At 36.2% G+C, this 19,587-nt stretch overlaps 1 protein-coding gene across 1 annotated transcript; it reads left to right on the forward strand.

Moving 5' to 3' along the window:
* The first annotated feature begins 2,761 nt into the window (after positions 1 to 2,761).
* LOC107787841 (uncharacterized) lies at positions 2,762 to 5,430 on the forward strand. Its single transcript, XM_016609446.2, has 3 exons — positions 2,762 to 3,553; positions 4,618 to 4,983; positions 5,058 to 5,430. The coding sequence occupies exons 1-3, from the start codon at positions 2,938 to 2,940 to the stop codon at positions 5,327 to 5,329; spliced, it is 1,254 nt and encodes a 417-aa protein (XP_016464932.1). The 5' UTR covers positions 2,762 to 2,937; the 3' UTR covers positions 5,330 to 5,430.
* Positions 5,431 to 19,587: the final 14,157 nt, after the last annotated feature.

A 19,587-nucleotide genomic window follows, 5' to 3' on the forward strand; every position in this document is an offset into this window, starting at 1 on the left:
TTAATAACAATTAAAGGAGAGCTAGACCATTGCAACTTTCCTGAGACATACTCTTTACTAATTATTCTTATATCTTGTATCTTTTTATTTCCAAGTACTTGTTGAGACTTCTGGTTTTGTAGAACGAGTTTGTGAAATCCTTTTAGCAGCTTTTTTCTCCTTCTTCAACATCCGAGTTTATGACTTGTATAATATTACATGGAGAGCTTAGTAACAATTAAACTAGGAATAGAGAGCTGGTAATAACCTCAACTTGCCGTAGTTTCAAAAGATTAATTATCCCATCTTTTTAATCTTTTGTTATGCTTTGTTCAATTTCGAATTAAACAATCATTTTTCAAATGAACATGCATTTTAGTTTAGCACATAAAACTTGCAAATTAAAGGAATAAGTTTGGCGCTAGCATGGTAAAGACTATGGATTTCATAAAAGCAATAAGTTGTTGTCCAGAGAAAGAAAACTAATTTGGAGAATTTCTCATGCCTTCCTATATGTTGAAACAAATTTGCAGATTAGGCAGTTTATGGAGCTGTTATCTTGCACATTAGTTAGTCATGATACTACAAGTTCTTCTCCAACAAATTACTTGACAAAACGTACGGAAGAAATGGGAGCCTACACTTGTATATTGAAATATAAAGCACTCAACCAAAACCAGAGGAGGATGTCCTAAACTCATTGTGGAAACTTCAAAAAGTTAGAACCATTACCAATCAATTAGGACAACATAGGGACTAGCTCCATGGATAAGTATCTGCTTTCTCTGCCTGCTTTAAATATTTTTTGTCTGCTCTTCGCAATTTTGCTTTCTCTGGGTAAGGAGCTTATTGTTTTGAAAACCTTATTCCTTACAGTGCTGGCCATTGAATGCCAAACTTAATTAAAGTATCAAGCTAATTAAGAAGTAAAAAGGTTTAAAGCGAGGCGAGTGGAAAATGAGAAGGAAAGAATAGAATATCAAGAAACACTCTCACTAGTGATAAAAATGGTGACTGTCTTATCCATAGTTGCAGCTAAGCAATATGATGAATGGATGTCTATAATACTTTCCTACACTGTGCACAAGTGTATATGACTCTACTGTAGCCCGGCAGGGAAACATAATGCAAACTTCTTGTAGAACCAAAAGTATGTCAGAATTGAAATTTGTAAATAGCTCAAAATATCTTGTCCAAAAAAGTTTAAATATGTGTCACTATTACTTTGATTGTAGAGTTTAGTAAAAAAGATAAACTTTTGAAACGTGTTGTCTAAAATAAATGGAATTATAAATTATACTATTAATAATAAAATTGAAGATTTAAAGGTATTCCATAATGGATCTATATTTACTGAAGAGAGATTGATTCCAAGGACAAACAATATCGGATACAAGGAAAAAGAACTAAAAAGGGAAACAAGAATGGAGGGAGGTTCCAGAGTGCTCCAACAAGAGCGAAATCAAATTAAAGAAAAGACTCAGTATTTCCATACTCTACACGATACACCCTCCTGCTATATATAAGCTTTGTATTCTTTTCAGCTCAACAGTCTTGTCTCAACCTGGATCCTATATCACACGTTGGGTTTTGCTCAATTCAGCAACTGGCCCAAATATCTTAGCTTCTAACCCAATAACATAATCAATAATGGGCCTATTCATAACAATGTCATTCTTTTTTGGATTCTTTTTAGAGTACAATAAAAAGAAAAGTGTGCCACATAAAATGAAACTGAGGGAATAACATATTCTATGATAGTTAAGATCAACAATTGAATGTTTTTGTCAGGAGCTTCTAATTTTGCTCCCTTGGTGATTTGAACCCACAACTTTAGGGTTGAAAATGGAGGATGCTAACTACTTGAACAAATCACTATTGTCAAAAGTTTTAAAACTTGTGATTTTAAATATATAACAATTTATAAAGCGATGAAACTTTCGAAACTGGTGATCTTAAACATGACATAAAATTTGTGTGCCTATAAAAAATTTTTACTAAGAAAATATAAAATATATCATTTGTTTTAGAAGGATATAATAAGAAATTAGTGTCAAACAAAATGGAAGCCAGGTAGGAACCAGTAGGGGTGTTTATCGGGCGGATAATTACGCTAATGGTTTAGCTTATCGGTTATAGAATTATAAATGTAGTAATCCGCTAGCCATCCAATAAGACAACGAGCGAATTGGTATCAGATTTATGATTATCGGGCGGTTTATCGGCTAAACCAAATTGAAATTTTTTGAACAATCAATACCAAACAGCTAAATGCATAGTTCAAACTGTCTCTGTTTGTTTTTAAACAATCAATACTATTAGCATTGTTATCCACAAACGTAATACTATGGCCTAAAGAAGAATGCAACTCATGTCCACTCATAATTCATGAGAAGCCAGAGACGACTGTCATTAGCTACAGACAGTTCTATCATTCTATGTACAACTACTTATGCAACAATGTAGTAACAAATTTATATACATAGGGGTAAAAGTGTAAATATAAAAATTCTTAACGGTTTACCCGATAAGAAAATTGAGTCATTCGCCCCCAAACCGTTAAGCCGTTAATTATAAAATCTCAATCCGTTCATCATCTATTATCCCGATAATTTGATATCAATAAGCAATAAGGCATATGTTGGGTTTGATTTTGCACGGCCCTAGTAAGCGGTGATAGTTAAAGAGGCGAACGAGTGTATAGACATAGAGTAGTTATTAATGAGCAAGGCCCACAAAACCACAATCCAGAATTCTGCATTACAAGAAAAGGACTCTTCCCTCTTTTTACTCCACACTCCACTCTCCCACCTGTTTTCACTTCATTATTCTAAAGCAAAAGGCCCCGACTAGAGTCTGAGACTTGTAAAGAGAGATGCCCATCACTTTTTACTTATAAAAACCACAACCCCAACATTACTCTTTTTACAGTATTGTTATTATTCTCTCTTTCTTGCCATGGCCAAAAGCAAAAGAAATCCCAGTATTAAACAATCCAAACAAAGCTCCAAATCAAGAAGCAGCAGCCATGGCCAGAAAGAAGAGAAACCACATTCATGGGCAGTTGTAAGGAGCCTATTTACTTGTAAACATCTACAAGCAAGGCCAGAACAGCAGATAATATTGAAAGAAGAGAAGATTCCTAAATGTGAAGAACGCGGCGACAACAACAAAAAGTGCAAGAAAATGAAGTGTTCAGGGTCCATTTGTAGCAACACAAAAGTCATGCACAGGCCTGAGCCATCACCATCTCCTCCCAAAGGACGTTCTTGTAAAAATAATGGATCCACAAAAGTTACTCTGAATAATAATAATGCCATTAGTAGTTTTTCCTCTGCTTCTTCTTCTTCTTCTTCTTTTTCGCTACACTCTACTTCTGCTCCTTCTACTTCTCCAACTACTTCCTCTTTAAGAGGAATGCCATTCAGAAAACTTTCTGGTTGCTATGAATGTAGAATGGTGGTTGATCCCATTGCTAGAGACCCTTCTTTGAGATCAACTATTTGTTCTGAATGTGGAGACATCTTTACGAAACTTGAGAATTTGGAACTTCATCAAGCTGTTAGACATGCTGGTAATTTCTCTAATTTATTTTTCGGATCTTTATACAAATAGTATTTTTTTTCTAGCCGGTATACATATTATATATATAAATTATGTTTGAATATACATAAAGTCAAATCTCTCTCTAACAGTTTTGTTTGTTCGGAATATTTTTGGATGTTATAGCGGAGTGCTGTTATATAGAACACATATTATAACATATCATGAAAATTGATTCCGGAAAAGCTTGGCTTTTATAATGAAGTTGTTATATAGAGATTATATTATAGACAGGTTTGACCGTATATTATCTATTCGTCAGCTATTTTTAATTTAATTTATTGAGTGTGCCCAATGGCGAAGCCACATAGTCATAAGTTGCACTGTGTACATAAATAAAATATTACGTTTTAAAGGTATATAACATATATTGAACATCTTTGTCACAGGAAATTCTTTTCACTTTTTTTTAAATTTAAACACCCTTGGAAAAATTACTAGCTACACTATGCTGCTATTTGGATTAATTCTTCTTTTCTCCTTTATTATCATTTACAAAAATGATGTATGTATTTTTTTTAATCCTTTGTTTCATGGATGATACTTTAAAAGGGAATCTCTTTTTCCTCAATTCTTTAGTCAAACTTTTCTGTGAAGTCTCGAACTCAATGACTCTTGTCTCCCTGTGGCTGATTGGCATATTTTATTAGTACAAGTTTTTGGGCACGGAGCTGAGTCTATTCACTGATAATGTTCGTCTCCCAAAATCATAGTCTTGTCGTTTCTATGATTTCAAATAATATTTCACAATGTTTAACATCAAATACCTATGTCATTTAAAATAAAAAATAAAAAATAAAAAATAAAAATGTCGTCCTTTCTTCAAAATTTTCAAGTTCTATCGCCAGTGTCCTAGGAAGTTCCTTTTAATTAATTAATACTCTGCACTAATCTCCCCAAAATAAGTAGTCTTATTAAATACGGTAAAAAGAACAAAAAATAGACATAACATAACATGCCCATTCTTTATCCTTTTGTCTATACTTTATTCTATTTGTTAGTATTATTTACTGATTTGATCATATCAAATGTCAGTATCTGAGTTGGGTCCAGAGGACACAAGTAGAAACATAGTGGAAATCATATTTCAGTCAAGCTGGTTGAACAAAAAGACCCCAGTATGCAAGATTGACAGAATCTTGAAAATCAGAAATACTCCTAGAACAATATCAAGATTTGAGGAGTATAGAGATGGTATCAAGGCTAAGGCCACTAACCTTCCCAAAAAACACCCACGTTGTATTGCTGATGGAAATGAACTCCTAAGGTTTCATTGCACAACATTCATGTGTTCCCTTGGCCTAAATGGCTCCTCAAATTTGTGCACTGTCCCAAATTGTAACATTTGTACTATCATCAAAAATGGCTTCAAGTTGGCTACTACTGATGGTACAAAGAAAGGTAATTACTGAATGAAGAGACAATTTTTTCTTTTTTCATACTTTTCGATAGAAAATGATTCGAATTTTTAACAGGTATATTGACAACGGCAACGAGTGGGAAGGCGCACGATAGCACGAGAGTTGTGCCAGATGATGATGATGATGATGATGATGATAATGACAAGAGGGCAATGTTAGTTTGCAGGGTGATTGCAGGAAGGGTGAAGAAAAATTTGGATGGGAATTTGGAGGAGTATGATTCAATTGCTGGAGCTGCTGGAGTTTATTCCAATTTGGATGAGTTGTATGTTTTTAATCCTAAGGCTATATTGCCATGCTTTGTTGTCATTTACAAGGGTTTCTAGTGAGACAATTAGGTTGTTTTTTCCTTCTCATTCTATGACATCAATATTTTTCATTTGTTTTGTTTAAATGAATGAAAATGTCAATAACTTCTCGTATATAATTCTTCTTAACTTATACTAGTATTTAAATTATATGTTTAAATTACCTTTGTCATCTTATAAGGCTATCACGCTTTTAAACTGACAAATACCCTCCATTTTTCAGAATTGTGTGCTTTTTATCTTATTAATTTATTTTGTGCAAAATTTTTGTTGTCTTTTTATCTCAAGTTGAATAATCAAAGTGTACATATGAAAAACAGGTAGTGTATTAATACAATTGTAAACCTTCTTTTAGTTACTCTACCTCTCCAGGTAGGGATACGGGCAGTGACGGATGTAGAGTATGTTATTAAGCCTGTATTTGTAAATAATGATTCTGGAAATTAGAACGTTAGCTTATAAACGTAAATATAAATAAAACAGAAATTAATTCGAGCCCACTGAATTCACAGTGTTTCCTTAAGGAATTTAATCCCCTCCTAGTACCCAAGGTTATGGATTATTTCCTCTCAGGATAGAACGAATTACACACTGGTGTAGCGGTACTTCAAACCCCAGTGTTTCAACGAACACAAAGTTCGGCAGCAAATCACACTTACAGTTGCTTTGTTTGTAGTTTAAAACAATGCATAACAAGGGAGGAGAACTCAGAAGTCGAATGAAAATTCTAAGAAGAAGGAATGCAAATTATAGCCAACGTTGAGTTTTCGGTGAAGAGAAGATCAATAGCTCTCAATTCTATTTTGGTGTGTTTTTCTCCAACTGCTGCTGTTCATATTTATAGCAGTCAGTTGTGAGACCCGCCCCCTCTCCATGGTGGAGCATGCACTAGCTTGTTATGCATCAAACCATGGTGGAGCATGCACTAGCTTGTTATGGAGCAAGCACTTAGCCATGGTGGGAGGAGCACTAGGTGACTGCTATTGCAACTGGTGGTACAATACACAGATTGGAACATATCCAATTAATATCTACTATTAACAAATAAATTTGGTCCAAAAAATTAATCAATCAATCGATCATTTGACCAAATCCAAATCCAAATCCGAAGCCGAAGCCGTAACCGAATCCGAGCCGAGCGAGCGACGATGACGGCGCGAGGCTTGCCTTCTTCTTAACTCTTTAAGAGCTACATGAAGTGCATTTGTATATAAACCCAGCAAACTCCTTTTCCTCTACCAATGAAGGACAATGTCTCATTAAAAGGAGAGGGAAACTTAAAATTTTACTCAAAATTTTCATTTCCCTCCATTTCCCATTCTCCCTCTTTTTAATACCTTTCTATATTAAAAAGAAACTCAAGGATTATGAATGGGGAATGTCTATATCACGGAAGTATGCATGAAAAATTTGTGTGATTTGCAAGCAAGGATTAATTGCATCTGGATAAGTAGATTTCCCTTTGAACTTTCCGTAGTGAACTTATGTCGGATATACTCGGTCAATCGGTAGATTTGATATCTTTGAACCGTCGAACTTTAGTGTATACCTAGACAACCATAAGTCACACAATCAACCTTAACCGTCTTTGGTTCTCATTGTTGTGTTCGTTTCAGCCATGAACACTGCCTGGTTTCATAAGTGCGTAGAGAATTGGCCTTGCAAAATTCTCCTTGAAGAGGCTAACACTTCACACTTACATAGGTGATTCCTAAATGTGTCATCCCGTAGATACACTATTTAATATACCCCGTATCAAATTTAGAAATTATTAAAAAGCCTTAATGCTTTATCCTTGGTACTGAACATTGTTTCATCACGAGAATGGACCAAAAATTTTGTTGACAATGTTGAACCGTCATTAATGACTTTTTTTGATCTCCTTGAACCTAGATCTTGGGATCTCCAGTCTTCTAGGTAGAGTTACCGCCACAATGACTTGTTCTCGGCCATAGTCTCATTCCCCTCGATGATTTCTCAACTACCTCTCTAGTTAGGCCTTTTGTAAGTGGATCCGACACATTATCACTTGACCTTACATAGTCAATCGTGATAATTCCTCTAGAGAGTAGTTGCCTAACGGTTTTATGTCTTCGTCGTATCTGACGAGATTTACCGTTATACATAACGCTTCCAGCCCTTCCAATTGCTGCTTGGCTATCACAATGTATGCATATTGGTGCCAATGGTTTGGGCCAAAATGGAATGTCTTCCAAGAAATTTCGGAGCCATTCAACTTCTTCATCGGCTTTATCTAAGGCTATGAACTCAGCCTCCATTGTAGAGCGGGCAATGCATGTTTGTTTGGACGACTTTCTAGATACCGTTCCTCCACCAATAGTGAATACATATCCATTTGTGGACTTCGAATCAGTTGAACCGGTGATCCAATATGCATCACAATATCCTTCAATCACCATAGGATATTTACTATAGTGCAAATCAAAGTTTTGGGTATGTTCTAAATATCTCAAAACTCGTTTCATTGTCATCCAATGAGATTGACCTGGATTGCTCGTGTATCAGATCAGTTTACTTATAGCACAAGCTATATCTGGTCGTGTACAATTCATGATGTACATTAAGCATCCCAACACACGAGCATAATCCAATTGTGATATGCTTTGGCCTTTGATCTTTGCTAATGCAAGATTCACGTCAATTGGAGTCTTTGCAACTTTAAAGCCTAAGTGCTTGAATTTTTCAAGTACTGTCTTAATATAATGAGATTGTGACAATGCCAGACCTTGAGGAGTCTTTTGGATCTTAATCCTCAGAATTAAATCCGCAACTTCTAAGTCCTTCATATCAAACTTTCTAGTTAGTATATGCTTAGTCGCATCTATGTTGGCAATGTCATTACTCATTATCAGCATATCATCCACATATAGGCAAACAATGACTATGTGATTTGGAACATTTTTAATGTACACACATTTATCACATTCATTTATCTTAAAACCATTTGACAACATTGTTTGGTCAAATTTCGCATGCCATTGTTTGGGTGCTTGTTTTAGTCCGTAGAGGGAATTAACAAGTCTACATACCGTCTTTTCTTTACTTGGAACTACAAACCCTTCAGGTTGTTCCATGTAAATTTCTTCCTCCAAATCTCCATTTAAGAAGGTTGTTTTACGTCCATTTGATGAATTTCAAGACCATAAACTGCAGCTAAAGCTACTAGCATTCGTATGAACGTAATTCTCGTCACTGGAGAATATGTATCAAAGTAGTCAAGACCTTCTGGTTGTCTATACCCTTTGACAACAAGTCTTGCTTTAAATTTATCAATAGTGCCATCATCTTTCATTTTTCTTTTAAAAATCCATTTACACCCCAAAGGTTTATTTCCAGGAGGAAGATCAACCAATTCCCATGTATGGTTGTTCAATATGGATTCTATTTCACTATTGACTGCCTCTTTCCAGAACAATGATTCCGAAGAAGACATAGCTTCTTTAAATGTTCGAGGCTCATTTTCCAATAAGAAAGTCACAAAATCTGGTCCAAACGAAGTAGTCGTTCTTTGACGTTTACTACGTCTTGGATCCTCCTGATAAAATGTACTTTCTTTTATTTCTTCCCGAAGTCGTTTAGATCCTTCACCAAACAACTCACATTCCTTTTTATACGGATATATATTTTCAAAGAACTTAGCATTATCTGGTTCTATAACCGTATTATTATGAATGTCAGGATTTTCTGATTTATGAACTAGAAATCGATATGCTTTACTATTGGTCGCATATCCTATGAAAACACAATCAACTGTTTTTGGTCCTATTTTTACCCTTTTGGGATTAGGAACTTGAGCTTTTGCCAAACACCCCCACACTTTCAAATAATTCAAGTTTGGCTTCCTTCCTTTCCATTTTTCATATGGAATGGATTGTGTTTTGCTATGGGGTACTCGATTTAGTATCCGGTTAGCCGTAAGAACGGCTTCCCCCCACAAGTTCGGCGGCAAACCAGAACTTATCAACAATGCATTCATCATCTCCTTTAATGAACGATTCTTTCTTTCCGCAATCCCATTGGATTGGGGCGTGTAAGGGGCTGTTGTTTGATGAATAATTCCATATTCTAAACATATTTGTTCAAAAGGAGATTCATATTCACCACCCCTATCACTTCTTATCATTTTGATTTTCTTGTTAAATTGCGTTTCAACTTCATTTTTGTATTGCTTAAATGCGTTTATTGCTTCATCTTTACTATTAAGTAAGTAAACATAGCAATATCGAGTACTGTCGTCAATAAAAGTTATGAAATACTTCTTTCCACCGTGAGATGGTATTGACTTCATATCACAAATATCTGTGTGAATTAAGTCTAAAGGATTTGAATTCCTTTCTACCGACTTATAAGGATGTTTAACATACTTAGATTCCACACATATTTGACATTTTGATTTTTTGCATTCAAACTTAGGCAATATTTCCAAGTTAATCATTTTCCGCAAGGTTTTATAATTGACATGACCCAAATGTACATGACATAAATCATTTGACTCAAGTAAGTAAGAAGAAGCTGAAGTCTTATTATTATTGTCACCAACTATTACATTGAGCTTGAAAAGGCCCTCGGTGAGGTAACCTTTTCATACAAATATTTCATTCTTACTTATTACAACCTTGTCGGATACAAAAACGCACTTGAAACCGTGCTTTACAAGAAGTCCAGTATAGACTAAATTCTTCCTAATTTTGGGAACATGAAGGACGTTGTTCAAAGTCATGACCTTGCCAGAAGTCATCTTGAGAAATATCTTCCCATATCCTTCAATTTTTGCTGTAGCAGCATTTCCCATAGAAAGCGTCTCTTCGGGTCCAGCAGAAGCATAAGTAGAAAATGCTTCCCTCACAGCACAAACATGGCGAGTGGCTCCAAAATCAATCCACCACTCCTTAGGATTTCCTACCAGGTTGCATTCAGAAAGCATGGCACACAAATCATCAACATCATCATGCTTTTCTACCATGTTTGCTTGACCCCTTTTCTTGTCTTTCTTTCGAGCACGACACTCCTTAGATTTGTGTCCGGTTTTCCTACAGTTGTAGCAGTTTCCACTGAACCGCTTCTTGCTTGGGTTGTATTTCGGACCAGAAGCATTCTTTCTCTTTTTGTTATCTTCAACAATATTTGCTCCCATTATTGTTGAATTTCCATGGCCTCTCTTTTCAGCAGCTTTATTGTTCTCTTCGATTCTCAATCGAACAATGAGATCTTCAAGGGACATCTCCTTTCATTTGTGTTTCAAATAATTTTTGAAGTCCTTCCACAATGGAGGCAACTTCTCAAGTATTGCTGCTACTTGGAATTCTTCATTGATGATAAGACTTTCAATGAAAATTTCGTTAATAAAATTACTAAAAATTTTACTTTCAACATCAGTATTCTTTTGAAATATACCTTCAGCAAGTAGATCATGAATAATTACTTGCAATTCCTGGACTTGGGTAATAACAGACTTGCTATCTACAGTTTTGTAGTCCAAAAATTTTGCAGCCACGAATTTCTTCATCCCGACATCTTCAGTTTTGTATTTCTTTTCAAGCACATTCCACAATTCTTTTGATGTCTCCACGCCACTGTATATATTATACAGATTATCATCCAGTCCGCTAAGAATATAATTCTTGCACAAAAAATCAGAATGCTTCCACGCCTCAATCACGAGAAAGCTTTCATTCTCTGGAGTTTCATTTGGCAGATCAGGAACATCTTCCTTGATGAACTTCTGTAGACATAACGTAGTCAGGTAGAAGAACATCTTCTGCTGCCAGCGCTTGAAATCAATCCCGGAAATATTTTCGGGTTTTTCGGTCGGTGCTAAAACCGGTGTTCGGCTTGTCGATGCGTTGGCAGTCACCATCGGAAAAGCTTGATTTCCGTTGTCATTCGCCATTTTTTCTAGGAAAAAAATGACACAAACAAACGTTTAAAAACTGGAGTAAAAAATCACGTAGATTTTAATCTTCAACAAAACGCCACGAAGGCTTTAAAACTGGAGTAAAAAATCACGTAGATTTTAATCTCCAACAAACCGCCACGAAGGCTTTACTCTCCAAACGGGACTACACAAAAACCACAAAGGTTTTAGTTTCCAGAATAATAAAAGTAACACAAATACAGAAATAAAAATTATTAAATTCCTTAAGCTTGTTATTAAGCCTGTATTTGTAAATAATGATTCTGGAAATTAGAACGTTAGCTTATAAATGTAAATATAAATGATATAAATGAACCAAAAATTAATTCGAGCCCACTGAATTCACAGTATTTCCTTAATGAATTTAATCCCCTCCTAGTACCCAAGGTTATGGATTATTTCCTCCCAGGATAGAACGAATTGCACACTGGTGTAGCAGTACTTAAAACCCCAGTGTTTCAGCGAACACAAAGTTCGGCAGCAAATCACACATACGGTTGCTTTATTTGTAGTTTAAAACAATGCAGAACAAGGGAGGAGAACTCAAAAGTCGAATGGAAATTCTGAGAGGAAGGAATGCAAATTATAGCCAACGTTGAGTTTTCGGTGAAGAGAAGATCAAAAGCTCTCAATTCTGTTTTGGTGTGTTTTTCTCCAACTGCTGCTGTTCATATTTATAGTAGTCAGTTGTGAGACCCGCCTCCTCTCCATGTGGAGCATGCACTAGCTTGTTATGGAGCAAGCCATGGTGGAGCATGGACTAGCTTGTTATGGAGCAAGCACTTAGCCATGGTGGGAGGAGCACTAGGCGGCTGCTATTGCAACTGGTGGTACAATACACGGATTGGAACATATTCAATTAATATCTATTATTAACAAATAAATTTGGTCCAAAAAATTAATCAATCAATCAATCATTTGACCAAATCCAAATCCAAATCCAAATCCGAAGCCGAAGCCGTAGCCGTAACCGAATCCGAGCCGAGCGAGCGACGATGACGGCGCGAGGCTTGCCTTCTTCTTAACTCTTTAAGAGCTACATGAAGTGCATTTGTATATAAACCCAGCAAACTCCTTTTTCTCTACCAATGAAGGACAATGTCTCATTAAAAGGAGAGGGAAACTTAAAATTTTACTCAAAATTTTCATTTCCCTCCATTTCCCATTCTCTCTCTTTTTAATACCTTTCTATATTAAAAAGAAACTCAAGGATTATGAATGGGGAATGTCTATATCACGGAAGTATGCATGAAAAATTTGTGTGATTTGCAAGCAAGGATTAATTGCATCTGGATAAGTTTCCCTTTGAACTTTCCGTAGTGAACTTATGTCGGATATACTCGGTCAATCGGTAGATTTGATATCTTTGAACCGTCGAACTTTAGTGTATACCTAGACAACCATAAGTCACACAATCAACCTTAACCGTCTTTGGTTCTCATTGTTGTGTTCGTTTCAGCCATGAACACTGCCTGGTTTCATAAGTGTGTAGAGAATTGGCCTTGCAAAATTCTCCTTGAAGCGGCTAATACTTCACACTTACATAGGTGATTCCTAAACGTGTCATCCCGTAGAAACACTATTTAATATACCCCGTATCAAATTTAGAAATCATTAAAAAGCCTTAATGCTTTATCCTTGGTACTGAACATTGTTTCATCACGAGAATGGACCAAAATTTTTGTTGACAATGTTGAACCGTCATTAATGACTTTGTTTGATCTCCTTGAACCTAGATCTTGGGATCTCCAGTCTTCTATGTAGAGTTACTGCCACAATGACTTGTTCTCGGCCATAGTCCCATTCCCCTCGATGATTTCTCAACTACCTCTCTAGTTAGGCCTTTTGTAAGTGGATCCGACACATTATCACTTGTCCTTATATAGTCAATCGTGATAATTCCTCTAGAGAGTAGTTGCCTAACGGTTTTATATCTTCGTCGTATATGACGAGATTTACCGTTATACATAATGCTCCCAGCCCTTCCAATTGTTGCTTGGCTATCACAATGTATGCATATTGGTGCCAACGGTTTGGGCCAAAATGGAATGTCTTCCAAGAAATTTCGGAGCCATTCAGCTTCTTCACCGGCTTTATCTAAGGCTATGAACTCAACCTCCATTGTAGAGCGGGCAATACATGTTTGTTTGGACGACTTCCAAGATACCGCTCCTCCACCAATAGTGAATATATATCCACTTGTGGACTTCGAATCAGTTGAACCGGTGATCCAATTTGCATCACAATATCCTTCAATCACCGCAGGATATTTACTGTAGTGCAAATCAAAGTTTTGGGTATGTTCTAAATATCCCAAAACTCGTTTCATTGTCATCCAATAAGATTGACCTGGATTGCTCGTGTATCGGCTCAGTTTACTTATAGCACAAGCTATATCTGGTCGTGTACAATTCATGATGTACATTAAGCATCCCAACACACGAGCATAATCCAATTGTGATATGCTTTGGCCTTTGTTCTTTGCTAATGCAAGATTCACGTCAATTGGAGTCTTTGCAACTTTAATGCCTAAGTGCTTGAATTTTTCAAGTACTGTCTTAATATAATGAGATTGTGACAATTCCATACCTTGAGGAGTCTTTTGGATCTTAATCCCCAGAATTAAATCCGCAACTCCCAAGTCCTTCATATCAAACTTGCTAGTTAATATACGCTTAGTCGCATTTATGTTGGCAATGTCATTACTCATTATCAACATATCATCCACATATAGGCAAACAATGACTATGTGATTTGGAACATTTTTAATGTACACACATTTATCACATTCATTTATCTTAAAACCATTTGACAACATTGTTTGGCCAAATTTCGCATGCCATTGTTTGGGTGCTTGTTTTAGTCCGTAGAGGGACTTAACAAGTCTACATACCGTCTTTTCTTTACTTGGAACAAACCCTTCAGGTTGTTCCATGTAAATTTCTTCCTCCAAATCTCCATTTAAGAAGGCTGTCTTTACGTCCATTTGATGAATTTCAAGACCATAAACTGCAGCTAAAGCTATTAGCATTCGTATGGACGTAATTCTCGTCACTCGAGAATATGTATCAAAGTAGTCAAGATCTTCTGGTTGTCTATACCCTTTGACAACAAGTCTTGATTTAAATTTATCAATAGTGCCATCATCTTTCATTTTTCTTTTAAAAATCCATTTACACCCCAAAGGTTTATTTCCAGGAGGAAGATCAACCAATTCTCATGTATGGTTGTTCAATATGGATTCTATTTCACTATTGACTGCCTCTTTCAATTGCTGGAGCTGTTGGAGTTTATTCCAATTTGGATTCAATTGCTGGAGCTGTTGGAGTTTATTCCAATTTGGATGAGTTGTATGTTTTTAATCCTAAGGCTATATTGCCATGCTTTGTTGTCATTTACAAGGGTTTCTAGTGAGACAATTAGGTTGTTTTTTCCTTCTCATTCTATGACATCAATATTTTTCATTTGTTTTGTTTAAATGAATGAAAATGTCAATAACTTCTCGTATATAATTTTTCTTAACTTATACTAGTATTTAAATTTTATGTTTAAATTACCTTTGTCATCTTATAAGGCTATCACACTTTTACACTGACAAATACTCTCCATTTTTCAGAATTGTGTGCTTTTTATCTTATTAATTTATTTTGTGCAAAATTTTTGTTGTCTTTTTATCTCAAGTTGAATAATCAAAGCGTATATATGAAAAACAGGTAGTATATTAATACAATTGTAAACCTTCTTTTAGTTACTCTACCTCTCCAGGTAGGGATACGGGCGATGTAGAGTATGTTATTAAGTATGTATTTGTAAATAATGATTCTGGAAATTAGAACGTTAGCTGATAAACGTAAATATAAATGATATAAATGAACCAAAAATTAATTCGAGCCCACTGAATTCACAGTGTTTCCTTAAGGAATTTAATCTCCTCCTAGTACCCAAGGTTATGGAATATTTCCTCCCAGGATAGAACGAATTACACACTGATGTAGCGGTACTTCAAACCCCAGTATTTCAGCGAACACAAAGTTCGGCAGCAAATCACACTTACGGTTGCTTTGTTTGTAGTTTAAAACAATACAGAACAAGGGAGGAGAACTTAGAAGTCGAATGGAAATTCTGAGAGGAAGGATTGCAAATTATAGCCAACGTTGAGTTTTCGGTGAAGAGAACATCAATAGCTCTCAAGTCTGTTTTGGTGTGTTTTTCTCCAACTGTTGTTGTTCATATTTATAGCAGTCAGTTGTGAGACCCGCCCCTCTCCATGGTAGAGCATGCACTAGCTTGTTATGGAGCAAGCCATGGTGGAGCATGCACTATCTTGTTATGGAGCAAGCACTTAGCCATGGTGGGAGGAGCACTAGGCGGCTGCTATTGCAACTGGTGGTACAATACACGGATTGGAACATATCCGTTACAAACACGGATAATATTACGTTAATATCTACTATTAACAAATAAATTTGGTCTAAAAAATTAATCAATCAATCGATCATTTGACCAAATCCAAATCCAAATCCGAAGCCGAAGCCGAGCCGAGTGAGCGAGCGACGACGCGAGGCTTGCCTTCTTCTTAACTCTTTAAGAGCTACATGAAGTGCATTTGTATATAAACCCAGCAAACTCCTTTTCCTCTACCAATGAGGGACAATGTCTCATTAAAATGAGAGGGAAACTTAAAATTTTACTCAAAATTTTCATTTCCCTCCATTTATCATTCTCCCTCTTTTTAATACCTTTCTATATTAAAAAGAAACTCCCCCACATGAATGGGGAATGGCTATATCACGGAAGTATGCATGAAAAACTTGTGTGATTTGCAAGCAAGGATTAATTGCATCTGGATAAGTAGGTTTCCCTTTGAACTTTCCGTAGTGAACTTATGTCGGATATACTCGGTCAATCGGTAGATTTGATATCTTTGAACCGTCGAACTTTAGTGTATACCTAGACAACCATAAGTCACACAATCAACCTTAACTGTCTTCGGTTCTCATTGTTGTGTTCGTTTTAGCCATGAACACTGCCTGGTTTCATAAGTGCATAGAGAATTGGCCTTACAAAATTCTCCTTGAAGCGGCTAACACTTCACACTTACATAGGTGATTCCTAAACGTGTCATCCCGTAGATATACTATTTAATATACCCCGTATCAAATTTAGAAATCATTAAAAAGCCTTAATGCTTTATCCTTGGTACTGAACATTGTCTCATCACGAGAATGGACTAAAAAAATTTTGTTGACAATGTTGAACCGTCATTAATGACTTTGTTTGATCTCCTTGAACCTAGATCTTGGGATCTCCAGTCTTCTAGGTAGAGTTACCGCCACAATGACTTGTTCTCGGCCATAGTCTCATTCCCCTCGATGATTTCTCAACTACCTCTCTAGTTAGGCCTTTTGTAAGTGGATCCGACACATTATCACTTGACCTTACATAGTCAATCGTGATAATTCATCTAGAGAGTAGTTGCCTAACGGTTTTATGTCTTCGTCGTATATGACGAGATTTATTGTTATACATAACGCTCCCAGCCCTTCCAATTGCTGCTTGGCTATCACAATGTATGCATATTGGTGCCAACGGTTTGGGCCAAAATGGAATGTGTTCCAAGAAAATCCGGAGTCATTCAGCTTCTTCACCGGCTTTATCTAAGGCTATGAACTCAGCCTCCATTGTAGAGCGGACAATACATGTTTGTTTGGACGACTTCCAAGATACCGCTCCTCCACCAATAGTGAATACATATCCACTTGTGGACTTCGAATCAGTTGAACCGGTGATGCAATTTGCATCACAATATCCTTCAATCACCGCAGGATATTTATTGTAGTGCAAATCAAAGTTTTGGGTATGTTCTAAATATCCCAAAACTCGTTTCATTGTCATCCAATGAGATTGACCTGGATTGCTCGTGTATCGGTTCAGTTTACTTATAACAAAAGCTATATCTGGTCGTGTACAATTCATGATGTACATTAACCATCCCAACACACGAGCATAATCCAATTGTGATATGTTTTGGCCTTTGTTCTTTGCTAATGCAAGATTCACGTCAATTGGAGTCTTTGCAACTTTAAAGCCTAAGTGCTTGAATTTTTCAAGTACTGTCTTAATATAATGAGATTGTGACAATGCCAGACCTTGAGGAGTCTTTTGGATCTTAATCCCCAGAATTAAATCCGCAACTCCCAAGTCCTTCATATCAAACTTGCTAGTTAGTATACGCTTAGTCGCATTTATGTTGGCAATGTCATTACTCATTATCAGCATATCATCCACATATAGGCAAACAATGACTATGTGATTTGGAACATTTTTAATGTACACACATTTATCACATTCATTTATCTTAAAACCATTTGACAATATTGTTTGGTCAAATTTCGCATGCTATTGTTTGGGTGCTTGTTTTAGTCCGTAGAGGGAATTAACAAGTCTACATACCGTCTTTTCTTTACTTGGAACTACAAACCCTTCAGGTTGTTCCATGTAAATTTCTTCCTCCAAATCTCCATTTAAGAAGGCTGTCTTTACGTCCATTTGATAAATTTCAAGACCATAAACTGCAGCTAAAGCTACTAGCATTCGTATGGACGTAATTCTCGTCACTGGAGAATATGTATCAAAGTAGTCAAGACCTTCTGGTTGTCTATACCCTTTGACAACAAGTCTTGCTTTAAATTTATCAATAGTGCCATCATCTTTCATTTTTCTTTTAAAAATCCATTTACACCCCAAAGGTTTATTTCCAGGAGGAAGATCAACCAATTCCCATGTATGGTTGTTCAATATGGATTCTATTTCACTATTGACTGCCTCTTTCCAGAACAATGATTCCGAATAAGACATAGCTTCTTTAAATGTTCGAGGCTCATTTTCCAATAAGAAAGTCACAAAATCTGGTCCAAACGAAGTAGACGTTCTTTGACGTTTACTACGTCTTGGATCCTCCAGATAAAATGTACTTTCTTTTGTTTAAATGAATGAAAATGTCAATAACTTCTCGTATATAATTTTTCTTAACTTATACTAGTATTTAAATTATATGTTTAAATTACCTTTGTCATCTTATAAGGCTATCACACTTTTAAACTGACAAATACTCTCCATTTTTCAGAATTGTATGCTTTTTATCTTATTAATTTATTTTGTGCAAAATTTTTGTTGTCTTCTTATCTCAAGTTGAATAATCAAAGCGTATATATGAAAAATAGGTAGTATATTATTATAATTGTAAACCTTCTTTTAGTTACTCTACCTCTCCAGGTAGGGATACGGGCAGTGACGGATGTAGAGTATGTTATTAAGCCTGTATTTGTAAATAATGATTCTGGAAATTAGAACGTTAACTTATAAACGTAAATATAAATGATATAAATGAACCAGAAATTAATTCGAGCCCACTAAATTCACAGTGTTTCCTTAAGAAATTTTATTCCCTCCTAGTACCCAAGGTTATGGATTATTTGCTCCCAGGATAGAACGAATTACACACTGGTGTAGCGGTACTTCAAACCCCAGTATTTTAGCGAACACAAAGTTCGGCAGCAAATCACACTTACGGTTGCTTTGTTTGTAGTTTAAAACAATGCAGAACAAGGGAGGATAACTCAGAAGTCGAATGGAAATTCTGAGAGGAAGGAATGCAAATTATAGCCAACGTTGAGTTTTCGGTGAAGAGAAGATCAATAGCTCTCAATTCTGTTTTGGTGTGTTTTTCTCTAACTGCTACTGTTCATATTTATAGCAGTCAGTTGTGAGACCCGCCCCCTCTCCATGGTGGAGCATGCACTAGCTTGTTATGGAGCAAGCCATGGTGGAGCATGCACTAGCTTGTTATGGAGCAAGCACTTAGCCATGGTGGGAGGAGCACTAGGCGGCTTCTATTGCAACTGGTGGTACAATACACAGATTGGAACATATCCAATTAATATCTACTATTAACAAATAAATTTGGTCCAAAAAATTAATCAATCAATCGATCATTTGACCGAATCCGAAGCCAAGTCGAAGCCGAAGCCGAAGCCGTAGCCGAGCCGAGCGACAACGACGGCGCAAGGCTTGTTTTCTTCTTAACTCTTTAAGAGATACATGAAGTGCATTTGTATATAAACCCACCAAACTCCTTTTCCTCTACCAATGAGGGACAATGTCTCATTAAAAGGAGAGAGAAATTTAAAATTTTACTCAAAATTTTCATTCCCTCCATTTCCCATTCACCCTCTTTTTAATACCTTTCTATATTAAACAGAAACTCAACAGAGTATAGTTACTGGGTTCCCGGGAACCCGGTAACTTTTGCGGAGACCCTGTATTTTTATTAAAAAATTCA

The sequence above is a fragment of the Nicotiana tabacum genome, chromosome 16 (genome assembly GCF_000715075.1).
Source record: "Nicotiana tabacum cultivar K326 chromosome 16, ASM71507v2, whole genome shotgun sequence".
NCBI lineage: Eukaryota > Viridiplantae > Streptophyta > Magnoliopsida > Solanales > Solanaceae > Nicotiana > Nicotiana tabacum.